Raw genomic sequence first — 12,184 nt, 5'->3', positions numbered from 1 at the left:
CGAGAGGTGCTCGGGTTTCGGGGCACTGGGGTGCTTTGCTGGGCTGTGCTGTTCTCGAGCAGCACAGGTGACTCCCACTGCCACTGCTGGCCTCAATGACCTTGGGTGTATCACCTCCCCCTTGATGTCTCACACTCACCTGCACACAGACCACCGCAAATCTCACTTTTTCCCACCCAAACCCTGCGGCCAAAAGCACCCGCGCGCAGCGCAGCAACGGCGAAGAGCCCCAGGGATGCCCCAGGGTGCCCCGGGGGTCCGGCAGCCCCGGCAGCGTGCGGCCGAGGCACTGTGCTAGCGAGCAATAATGCAGCAGGCTGGAGACTCCTGCCGGTGGCTGCGCTGCCGCTCGGTGCGTGCAGGAGTAACACCGCTGCTGCAGCAGCTCGCGTACCAGCCAGCCTGCGCTCAGGACTGAAGTTTTGCTGCAGCAGAGGAGCAGGCGGGGAGTCCAGCAGGGCCCTGCAGCTCCACAGCGCAAGAGGCTGTGCTGTCGGACACTCTGCAGTGGGTGACACCCCGCAGCACCCCGGCCGCTCTCTCGGAGGACAGAAGAGCGCTGCACCAAGGAGTGCCCGTGCAGAGAGAAAAACAGAGGAGCTGATACAGTTGGAGAACACGAAGCAATGGGTGACACAGACTTGTGTCCCCCCCCGCTCTGTGCCACAGTCACCTTGCAACGCTGCCTGTCCCCTGCGCAATTTGCAGAGCTCCTTTGGGATCACTCTTTTAAACTAGGCTGAGGGGAGCAGCGATGCGCTGAGCACAGCAAGGGCTGCGGCACCCCAGTGTGACATCCCCGGCGCCGGACCGAGCCCCTCTGCACGGCTGCACCCTGACGGCACCCAGCCAGCGTGGGGAGTGCTGGAGGATCCCGGAGAAGGTGTAGCCACGGCAGGGGAATCCAGACCGAGGGTCTGCCTGGAGCTGGCTCCTGGCCAAGCCGCTACGAAGAAGCCGTCAGGGCAGCGGGGCTTGTAGCTGCCCACGCCACTCCCCGGGTTCCCAGCACTAGGGTGGGTTCCCCGCAATGCTGCGGGAACAGCCCCACGCCCCCGCCACTCCCGGGGCCAGCACCCCAAGGGCACCCATTGTCGGGCATCCGCAGGGATAAGGAGCTGGAGCATCCCGCAGCGCCCAGGGGGCACCTTTGACCCGGCGGCACCGCGCGGCATCCTCGGGGTGGCCCCGCATTCCCAGGGAATCTCACGCTTTCGGGAGGGTCCCCACGCCCCTGGGTGCTCCCCGCCAGCTCCGCAACCTCCTGCACCAATCGCCGCCCCTCTCTCCATCCCTCCAGACTCCGTCCCCAGCCGCCTTCTGGGCGCAGCTCCCTACGGGCAGCCTCCGGGTGCTGGGCAGCTCTGGGACCCGTGTCCCGGGATAGGTTCCCGGGAAAAGCGCAGGTCCCTGCTCTGCTCCCGGCACCGAGACACGGGGAGGTGCACTACCCGGTGCCCACGGCGAGTACTCCATCACACTCCACGGGGTACGATCGCACCTCGGGTGGCGGCGCCGGGACGGGCTCAGCGAGAGCTAGGGCAGCCCCGTCCCGCAGAGTCCGCACCGCTGCGGCACCGGGGAAACTTCGGCGGGAGCGCGGGCGGGCACTTACCGGCCGGGGCGGCAGGCGGAGCGGCGCGGAGCAGCGCGGTGCGGTCCAAGCGGTCCGGGAGAGCAGCGCTCGGCGCGGGGCGGGCGGGAGGGGAGCGGTCGGTGCGGTCGGCGCCGGGCGGACGGCGGGACCTGCGCGGCGCTGCGGCAGCCCCGGCCCCTCCGGGCTCGCGTGCGGCGGCTCCGCGAGGCTCCTCCCGCCACCGGGAGGCCCCGCCCGCGGCCCCGCCCGCGCACCTCGGCCCGCCCGGCCCCCCTGGGCGCGCGCCGGGGCTCGTGCGGGAGCGGCATCGCCCGGGGGCGTCAGGGAATAGGCACCGGGCACCCCATCCGGCCACCTCATACCTGCCACCGGGCACCCCATGGGGTCACCTCACACTGGGCACCGGGCACCGGGAAACCCCCACTGGGGTCACCTCACACCTGGCTCTTCACATCAGCACCGAGCACTGGCACTGGGCACAGGCACCCTGCGTCGAGGTCACCTCACACAGCACTGGCACCTGGCACTGACACCAGGGACTGCCATCAGGCCCCTCATACCGTGCACTAATACTGGGTACCAGCACCAAGTCCATCACCTCGCAGTGGTCACTCACACTGGTCCCTTCTCACCAGTGACCTTGCACAGATCGCCACCCGCCAGTCACCCACCACTGCCGCCGTCACACGGACCTGCCAGGTCCCTGCTGCGGCCACAGGAGAGAGGCGCTGGAGGCAGCTGTGGTGGTGGCATCTCCACCGTGCCTTCCCCCAGATCCAGAGGGCTCCTGGGAATCCAGGTTTGGTTTTAGAGCCAAAACATCAGGAAAAAGCTGATGGGATACAAGTGAGGAGCCCGGGTGGAGAGCAGAGGGCAGTGGGAGGACAGTTTTACCCCTACTGAGGGGAAGGAGCCCTTTGACACTCCTTACTCCCCATATATGAGCCAGGGAAAGGGACCCTGTGGGTTCACCCCAAACCATCCCAGCTAAGGGTCTGCCACCTACATTCCAGCAGCCCCTGGTCCCAGTGTGGCAGCCAGAGCATCTGAACTACACAGGGAGGTGGCCGGCTGCTCCAGTCGCTCCAGCCAGAGACACTATGGAGAGGTGGTGCCTGGAGCAGGGAGGGCATCCCGAGGTCCCAGCCCAGCTGGGAGTTGCATCACCCAAAACCTCTGCACGCCCTAGTTTTGCTGCAGCAAAACACCCTCCTAGCCTTGCACCAGCCCCCAACAACATCACAGAGACAGGCACGATCTCCCTCCGGATACCCCAGGGGAAGGGTCCTGCATGGGGCCATATCCCCACTGCAGCACCCAGGGGACCCTCCCCTGCCCATCACTCTTGAAAAGGGCGGTTGAGTGTTCCCAAACGCAGGATCCTTCTGAAATTGAAGCGTCAGCATCAGCCCCGTGTGGTCCCTCTGCATCCCCCCCACCCCGGCCCCATGGCTCGGACCGATTCCTCTGGCTCTGCGCCGTGGCAATTCCCGTAGTCACGATGTGTGGGACCCTTCTGCGGCTCCCCTGCCTCCTCTCCCGCCTGCTCTGCTGCCTGCTCAGGTCGGGGTGCACGCACTGGGCACATCTCTGCGGACGAGGGGCCGGGCGTCACCAAAAGCGATCGCACCCCGTGTCCGGGACCGCACCCAACGTAACGAACTCGTGTGAACTCGCCCTGAGGGGGGAGCGGGAGCCGATGGGAAGAGCCCTCTCCTGGTCCTGGATCCGCCACTGCAGCCTCTTACAGCTCATCGCCATCCCGTCATTAATTAACTGCTCCTGAAGCATCTGTCCCTGCTCCAGCATCGCTCTCCAGAGGGGAAAACAGATTTGGAGACGCCGCGGGAAGACCGGGCTCTCCCTGCCTGCTTCAGCCTCCAGCCGTGCTCTGCTGCAGGCAGAGCAACGCGATTTGCACAAGGGACACCATCCCGATGTGGCGTCTGCCACCACCATGTCCTTTCAAATGGGAAATCAGATCAGACCTGGTGAGGCAAAAAGGGCCCTGGGAATGCCCACCCACCCCAAGCCCTCCTCCCGCCTTCTCACCTCAGGCAGGACCTGTCTCTCCTGCACCAGGAAAGGGACCTCCTGCTTTCCATGTCCTGAACTGCCAAGATTCCAAATCCGGAGCATTTCTGCCCACCCCAGACTTTACAGGATTGTGACCTTGGGAGAGAGGTCCCCAATCCCTAAAACTGCTCCCAGCATCCTACAAAACAGCCAAGATTTCAACCCAGGAGTGTTTCTATTTAGGCTCCCTTCCCATATTTTGCAGGAAGGCAACTACCAAGGACAGATGTACTTTGAGGGCTTGAGCCCCTCTGCTCTGGAGACAGGCTAGGAGAGATGGGGGATACTCAGCCCGGAGAGAAGGCTCTGGGGAGAACTTAAGAGCCCCTTCCAGTCCCTCTCCCTTCCAAGAGAGCTGGAGAGGAACTTTGGGCAAGGGCCTGGAGGGACAGGACAAGAGGGAATGGCTTCAAACTGCCAGAGGGCAGGGTTAGATGGAATATTGGGAAGGAATTCTTGGCTGTGAGGGAGGTGAGGTGCTGGCTCAGGCTGCCCAGAGCAGCTGTGGCCACCCCATCCCTGGAAATGCTCAAGGCCAGGGACTTGGAGCAACCTGGGATAGTGCAAGGTGTTCCTTCCACTGAGATGAGGTTTAAGGTCCTTTCCCAAACCATCATGATTCTATGATGTGTACAACTGCCCTCCCCTCTGCCACACAGGGACAGAGCCACAGACACAGGACAAGGAGCCGACAGTACAGGAGATCACTTTATTGAATCCAATGGTGTTAGACAGATGACTGAGAAGAGACATGCCAGTTGGTGCGGGCAGTGTGGGCAGCAGGAGCTGACTTGGTGCAGGGCTGGATTTGTTTCTGTCTTTTCAGAATATCCTCAAGCCTTTTCCTGGCTTCCTTTTATGTTTCCTTTAAAATTTCTTTGAAGTAAAAACAACTAATCGTGGAAAGAGTCCAGATGGTGTTTGTTTGTTCCCTATGATTGTTCCCGCAGCTATATACAACGTGGGGCTGGGTCTCAACATCAGGTATAAAATGGAGCAAGTTTACAAACGTGGAGGGTGAAGGAAAAAGCAAAAACAGACAGGCGTGAGTAGAAATCTGGACCAAAATCTTAAAGAGAAATTTAAAAAGTGCTATAAAACCCCTCGTCAGGAATACCATGCAGTTAAGAAACACAAAACCCAGTCAATTACACAGATAATCTAGAACAGGAATTTGTCCATTTCATCTTTTATTTAATTAAAAAAAGGTTGTGTTTATTAGAAAAAAGCTAAAATTGTAAGGTTCAGGCCACCAGGCAGCAGCAGCTCGAGGGGGCAGGAGGGTGAGGCACTGCCATCACCCACATCCAGCCCCTCAGAGGGACTCCCAGGGACCATGGGCACCTTTGAGGGCAACTGGCACCTCTGAAGGTGGCAGATACCCTTGTGGGGTGATGGGCACCTTTGTGGACAACAGGCACCTTTGGGGGTGGTGGACAACCTTGGGGGTGGCAGGAGGATGAGTTAAAGCAATCCTTGGACCCTTTCCCTGGGGACAGAGAGGCTCAGCCCACAGCCAGGGCTTGGCCCCAGACAGCTGCCAGCCCTGGGGACATGAGGTGCTTGGTGTAAGCCAGGAGGAATCCACCAGGACCTGGCCCCTCCAGACAGGTAACCCCAGCCAAGCCCCCCCCCCAGCTAATCCCAGGGGCTGCTGGGATGGCCCTTCTTCCCCTGGAGATTCCTCCTGGATCACATCCCATTGGCCGCTCACCTCCAGCTGCCAGGGCCGAGGGGATGGCATGAGGGGCAGCCCTGACCTGGGGAGGGACAGGGCAAACCTGCAGGACACAGGCCAGGGGATGCTCGGCAGTGGGGGACAGCTACAGTTTGGTCCAGGTTTGGGTGGCTCCCTGGAGGAGTCAGAAAAGAAAGCTCAGGCAAGGCTGCCCCATCTCCCACAGGACTCCTCGGGGCACCTGGACACAGGGCAGCCCCCAAAGGTGCATCAGTCCCTTCCTTCCCTGTGCACCAGAGTCCCAAGGAGGGTGAGAGGGGCTGGAGGGAACAGCTGATTCCCCATTGCAGACCTCGAGTGGCTGCTGGGCCAGAGTCTCATACAATCAGAAAAGAAGTCAGCACAGCACAGTCATCACAGAGTACAAAAAAAAACCAAAACCAGGGACAAGGCGCAGGGCCGGGCCCCCCCAACCCACACAGGGCGTTCCACGACAGATCTATGTACAGCGAGTCCTCGACACAAGAGAAGGCGAACAGAAAGCCCTAACGCCCAAGCCAGCATGGGGAAGAGATCCCGGAGATCCCCATGGGGAGAGGCCAGGCTGGCTGGCCCCGGAGGCAGCAGGAGGCTGTCGGACAGACGGAGAAGTGGGAGAAGTGAGCACCATGGGGCGGCGAGGCGGGACACACCGGCCAAGAGCACCGAGGGCAGAGGGGGAGGCAGCCTCCGGGGGCACTGCGGGAAATGCCCGTTCCAGAGGGGTGTGAAGCCTTCCTGAAGGGCACACCAGCTGCAGCACAGGGGGCTGAGGCTGCCCAGTCGCCAGTCTGGCAGAGTTTGGGGACAGGGTGAGCTCAGCTGATCTGGCCCTGGGGTCACCGCTCCTCATTTGTCTCTCCAGGGCCCCAGAAGAATGTGGGGGCTGAGCTGCAGGGCAGCAGGGAGGAGGGGGCCCCAGAGCCCAAGTGGGCACAGGATGGCAGTGCAGACTTGCAGGGCACCCCACAACCATGGCTAGGGACAGGCCAGTGAGGGTGCTGCAGGCAGCAGTCCCAGCACCTTCATTCCATCCCAGCCAAGCTGGCTTTGGGGACAGAGGATACTGGAGCAGGCTGTGACAGCATTGTCCCAAGGCCCACATGCCCCCTTCCCGCATGGCCAGAGATTAAGGCACCACGGCAGCACCAGGGCTGACCCTCTCCATGGAGTCTGGCCTTTTGACAATGCAGGATAAGGCCAGGAGGACACATGGCAGCCCCAGGTGCCCCCAGAGCACCAACACAGACCCTGCCAGGCTACAGGAAGGCACAAGGCCAGGGGGAGCAGGCAGCATGGGGAGCAACCCCAGGCTCACTGACCTACAGCCCCAGACCTGGCAGCACCAAGGGGATGAGAGGTTGGTTGGCCCCGCCTCGACCAAGAGGACAGGGATGGCATCCAGCTGCTCAGGAATGGGACAGCAGCAGCAGCCTCCCCATACCCCAGTACCACAGGGAGGGAATGCTCTGTGGCATCCCGGCCTGGTAGGAGGCACCACCCCAATGCCCTGTGCCTTGGAGGAGGAGGGAGTTGCCATGTGAGGGGCTGCTCTGGGAGCCTCCTGCTGCCACCTGCCTCCATCCTGGCCCCCAAATTCCACCTCAGCCAACCTGTGCAGCCCCAGGAGGTGGGTTCAGGGACTGGAGATTGTCCAGTGAGCACCAGTTTTGTGACAGAGGTGGTTTGAGTGGTGAAACCAATAGCTGCAAAAGAAACCAAAGGGGAAGGACACTGCTGCCAGGGAAGCAGTAGGCACCAGGCCACAGGCTCCAGGCCAGGAGAGCGAAGTACCAGAACAAAAAAAGGGACAAAGCAAAGTCTGGACTCGGCCAAAGGAAAAGGGGAAACAAAATAAAATAAGAAAAGCAGGGGTTTTGGGCTGCCCTGGTCACAGCAGCTGCCGTGCAGATGGAACAGGAAATGCACAGAGAGCAGCGAGAGCCGTGCTCCCCTTGGCTGGCATGGGGTGGGAGCTCCACAGTGGAGGCTCTGGTGGCTTTGCCCGGCGGGCATAGAGGGAGCCAGAGCCCCTCACGCCCACGTGTTCATGCTGCAGCCCTAGCTCCTCCTGTGCCCCCAGCTGTGGCCCAGGTGGCCCCTGCGGGGTCCCTGCCCCACACAGGGGCCTTCCTGCAGCTTCCGGGAGCTGGGGCTCAACCTCAGGGTCACCTTGGTCCCAAAGCCCAAGAGTTTGCAATAGAGACAGAAAAAACCAAGAAGAGAAACCAGGATTCTCCTACCCCCAGGGTTGGGAGGGGAGATGGTAACTCGTGCTCTTTCACAGATGAGCCGAATTTCCCCAAGCTCCACCAGGACATGCCAGAGCCCTGCTCTTCTCCTCTCCGCTTGCTCGCCAGCCCCACGCTCCTGGACACCAAAGGAAAAGGAGAGCAGCCCAGCAGCAGCTCCCCTCCACCTGGGCTGGCACATCTGGGCCTCACAGAGTCGACTGCAGGTCGGGGTCCACCATGGTCTCACGGTCTGGAGACTCAATGTAGTTGGCAGCTTCCTGGAGCTTCAGCAGCATGGCCATCTGTGGGGACAGGAGCATGGCAGGAGCACGAGGGGGACAGGAGGCCTACAGGTGACTGGGGAGGCCACTTGGCCCTTCTTGCCCTCCCGAACCAGCCTTGCTGGAAAGCTCCTTAAAGGGTAAAGCAAATCCCAGAGATGCTGCAAAATCCCTCCCTTGCACCAAGATCTAGCCTCGAGCACAGCTGGAATGCTCCAGACTCAAGTGTGCCAAAGCAGCATCAGCTGGCATCACCTGTGGAGCCAGCAGCCTCTCCAGGTGACACATCAGGACATGTAGGAGCACGTGTGCCTATAGCTCTGCATGTGGACATGATGCCTTGTGGAGTGTCATGTCGTGCCCTTTCACTGGCATGTCACCATGTGTCCTGGTCCTGGTGTGCAGCCCACCTGCCAGTGCCACCACCCCTCACCCACTGCTTCTCCCGGGAGCACGAAGTGTTTCTGCATCCCCAAAACCAGGCTTTTTACACTGAGAATTAACTGGGAAAGCAAAGCTCCGCCCTGCTCTCCCAGCCCCTCCTGCTGGCCAGCCTACCAGCGGGTCCGAGTCCAGGGAGCTGGGCGTGGTGTCCTTCACGGTGCGCTCCTCAGGGGGAGACACGGTGCTCTGGGGCCCGACGGTGGGCGGGGGCAGGTGGTACAGCTTGGACTGGTCCTGCTGCGCTGACGGCCAGGGCAGGGTGTCCCGCACCCACTCCACGGGGTCCTCCCAGGCTGCCTTCTGCCCGTGGACCTGTGGCAGGGATCAAGTGGCAGCCACCCCCTCAGTACATGCCAGAGCCAGCAATGTGGCACCCTGAGCCCCCCAGGACAGTGCCATGTACCACAGGTTACAGGGACTGACAGAGCTGTCACCTGCACCCATCATCCCAGTGCCTCCCCCCGACCCACGATGGCTGTATCAGTGTGTCCCCGTCCTGGTTTGCATTCTAACATGCCAGCAGCACTGGCTACCTTGAGCCCATCTTTTGCCCCCTCCTGCAGATAAGGGATGATGGAATTGTTCCACAGGTCAATGAACCAGGTCCGAAAATCCTCAATTCCAATAGGGCAGGACAGAAAGAAGCAGGGACCTGTTGGGGGAAGGCAGACAGTGGAAATGGGAGCTGGGTGCCCCTCCTCCAGTCACTGGGCCTGAGGCTCAGAGCAGTGAGGTGGGCACACACCTCACTGTGTGTGCCCGCCAGTAGCTGGAAGGGGGCCCTTGTGAACAGTAACTAGGCACCATCCACCTGCACAGCAGACATACATCATCTCCCAGCAAGGAAGGGGGCTGCCAAGTCCAATCTATCCCCCAAAAAGCCTGGTGAGGCATGGGAGATTCACCTGGGAAAACACAGCTCCTCCATGCCCAGGGAAGGGTGCTGGGAGGACTGGCAACCTTGGCTGACAACCCTAGTGACAGCTCCCAAAGGAACAAAGACCACCCAGGGAAGAGCAACGCTTGTGTGCATCACCCATCAGCTGTGGTTTGTGGGACTGGGAGACACAGGGAACACATCAGCCCCTCCTGAGCTCCTCTGGGAGGGTTTGGTCCCAGTCCCCAGGGCTCCTCACAGCCTGGGGCAGAGGAGGAAGGTGAGGCAAGGCCGTACCAATGAGGAAGTCGGATGTGCTGTGTTTTTCCAGAAAGGTGTGCAAATGGTACCAGAGCTTGGGCACCCAGTCCAGCACTCGCAGCAGCTCCTCCTTGTTGGCGTTGATGTCCGTGTCCGACTCCAGCAGCTTCCGCCGCAGGTAGCGCACCAGGAAGCCATTGGCCGGCTCCACGTTGTTGGAGAAGGTCAGCATCCTGGGGGAGGACTTCAGTGGTCAGGGCTGGGTCTCCACACAAGCTGCCCTGTTCCCCAGCACTCTTGAGGTCCTCCTTACATCCCCACCCTGCATTTGCCTGAGGCTGGGGAATATCAAGTCCTTCTGGGAGAGCAGGGAGAGGCCTGGGGGCTCAATCCCAATCAGGGCCCCCAGCCATAGGATGTGACCACAGAAACACCCAGGTGCAAGTCCCTGGGTCCCCCACAACCTCACAAAGATGATCCCCAGGGATGTACAATTCCTACCTGAAGCTGAGATGGAGGCCGTGGTTTGGGGTCATCTTCACAGGCTGGTTGGTAGTGCCAATGATATACGGACTGAGTGAGTGACAGAGAGACAAGATTCATGAGAGAAAGCCTCTGAGTCTCCCCTGCCCAAGGCAGAGCTGATCTGGGCACAGCAGACATTGCGGCCTCATCCCCGCAGCCCAGCAACCTCGGTGAGAGCAGCAGGGAGCACATGTGTGCCATGGGGCTGCACTGGAGGGGTGCAGAGGGGCTCTCACCATTTGTGGTACTTGCAGGTGAGCGCCCCATTGACGAGCTCGCTGATGGAGCCCGCCTCGCTGAGGTCGTCCAGGAGGATCACCAGCGGCACGTCCGCCGTGCCTGTCTCCCGGTCGATCTGGTTGGCCAGGTTGGACAGGTACAGCTGAAGATCCTGGAACAAACAGGTCGGGTGTCACGTGTGGGGCCATGGCATGACTGCCATGGGGACCACAGCACCAGTGCCCACAGGGACACTGCTGTGTGCCCTCACCTTACAGGACTGCTGGTGCATGTTGAAGGTGCTGACGATGCCCTCGGTGACATCCCGACCCGAGCGCTCCACCAGGTACTCGGCCAGGCGGTTGGTCAGGTAGGTCTTGCCGGTGCCACTGGGCCCCGAGAGGATGAGGCGGCGGTGTTTCAGCAGGAGGCTGATGTAGTGCTGCATCATGGGCTTGGGGATGAGTGTTTCGAACACCAGGCTGTCCACGCACTTCTCTTTCAAGCCTGTGGGCAGGGGAGGGCTGAGGGTCCACTCACATCCTGTAATATCCCCAGATAGCAGGGACATGGCCCAGCCATGGAGCCCCTCTGCCACACTGACCTTTGAGCGTCACAACAACGCTGGTCAGGCCGCGGCGGCACAGTGGCAGCTCCGGCGGCTCCGTGTCCAGCACCCGCTTGATGTGGCTGATGCTGTAGCCGTAGATGGACTCGGTGCTGAGCCCCAGCGTGGATGCAGGATCCATCTTAGTGATGTAATCCTACATGGAGAAGAAAAGGGCTGTCAGTGCCCCTGAGGGATGGCAGAGAGCAGCTCCAAGAAAGCTGAGGAGGACCTGGGCCAGGAATAGCAGGCCTGGTGGAGCAGTGTCAAAGGATGGCTCTCTAAAGAGTGCTCTTTTTGCTCCTACCTTGAAGACCTGGCAGACAGCCTCATCCAGCATCTTCCAGTCCACCTTCCCGCTCACCTTGGTCCAGCCCAAGAAAAATTCCTGCTGCTTGAGGTCCTAGGAGCCAAGGCAGAAGTGTGCAGTGCTGCAGCACCACATCCAGCCCCAGGAGGCATCCTTTGCCCCTCTGTCAAGGCCATGACATGGTGACAGGTCAGGCTCCCCGTAGAGCCCACACTTACCCCCTTGATGATGTGCTGGGGCGGCATGCGCACCACAATCCGCAGCGTCAGCTCATCCTTCTGGGTGCCAGCACTGACAGCATCCATAGGGGACAAGTCTGGGGATGGAGCAGTGAGGCTATGCTGGCCAGAGCCAAACCAGGCCTGGCTGTGCCCAGCCAGAGGCAAATCCTGCTGTGGCCGACAGCAGCACCAGCTGCACGACAGATCCCCTGCCCTGCTCACTCCAGGTGAGCAGCAACACGTTGCCACCACGACACTCCTCCCTATCCCAGCCCTTGCCCATCTGCCAGCAGCTCTATCACCCCTACCTGCATCCCCTGGGCTGGGACTGAAGGCGTGACCAAGGGTGAGACCCAAGGAGCGCCGTGGTGAAGAGGAGGCCGATGTGCTCGTGATATGGCTGGGAACAGCACCTAGGACTGCTGAAGGCCCAGGGGCCACCTTGAGACGGTCATTCTCAGCCTTCAGGAGGTCCACCTCCAGCTGGGACACAACAAGGCAGGGCACAGGGTAAGGAGCTGTATGCCAGCAGCACTCTGGGGTGCAGCACAGTGGTGATAATGCAGGGACTGTGGGCACCTTGGTACTGAGAGCAGCCAGGCTGCTGGCAGGGGTCCTCACCTGCATGTTGTGCATGGTCTCCCGCAGCTGCTCCAGCTGGTGGGCTGAGTTAAGGGCCTCCAGGCGGATGTCTGTCAGCTTCATCTCCTTCTCCCACAGCTCTGACCGTAGCTCTGACACCTCCTTCTTCTCGGGCTCGCCCTCACTGTGGGCCTGGAAGAGCCTAGGCCAAGGGAGAGACCAGGTCTCACACG

At 61.0% G+C, this 12,184-nt stretch overlaps 1 protein-coding gene across 3 annotated transcripts in view; it reads right to left on the bottom strand.

The window, feature by feature from the left end:
* Positions 1 to 4,368: 4,368 nt before the first annotated feature.
* Positions 4,369 to 12,184, bottom strand: part of NAV1 (neuron navigator 1) — a 74,075-nt gene continuing 66,259 nt past the window's right edge. For all 3 annotated transcript variants that reach the window (XM_059867562.1, XM_059867563.1, XM_059867564.1), the window contains 12 exons: positions 11,991 to 12,153; positions 11,678 to 11,852; positions 11,367 to 11,464; positions 11,146 to 11,241; positions 10,836 to 10,995; positions 10,503 to 10,738; positions 10,249 to 10,403; positions 9,989 to 10,060; positions 9,524 to 9,720; positions 8,883 to 9,001; positions 8,464 to 8,661; positions 4,369 to 7,926 (listed from right to left, as the gene is read on the bottom strand). In XM_059867562.1, coding sequence (XP_059723545.1) covers positions 7,831 to 7,926; positions 8,464 to 8,661; positions 8,883 to 9,001; positions 9,524 to 9,720; positions 9,989 to 10,060; positions 10,249 to 10,403; positions 10,503 to 10,738; positions 10,836 to 10,995; positions 11,146 to 11,241; positions 11,367 to 11,464; positions 11,678 to 11,852; positions 11,991 to 12,153 — 1,765 coding nt within the window. In that variant the 3' untranslated portion in view covers positions 4,369 to 7,830. The remainder of the gene's footprint in view (positions 7,927 to 8,463; positions 8,662 to 8,882; positions 9,002 to 9,523; positions 9,721 to 9,988; positions 10,061 to 10,248; positions 10,404 to 10,502; positions 10,739 to 10,835; positions 10,996 to 11,145; positions 11,242 to 11,366; positions 11,465 to 11,677; positions 11,853 to 11,990; positions 12,154 to 12,184) is intronic.

This window comes from Haemorhous mexicanus, chromosome 25 (assembly GCF_027477595.1).
Source record: "Haemorhous mexicanus isolate bHaeMex1 chromosome 25, bHaeMex1.pri, whole genome shotgun sequence".
NCBI lineage: Eukaryota > Metazoa > Chordata > Aves > Passeriformes > Fringillidae > Haemorhous > Haemorhous mexicanus.
Note: the sequence above shows the minus strand (reverse complement) of the source record. Positions and strands in the feature narration are given on the sequence as shown.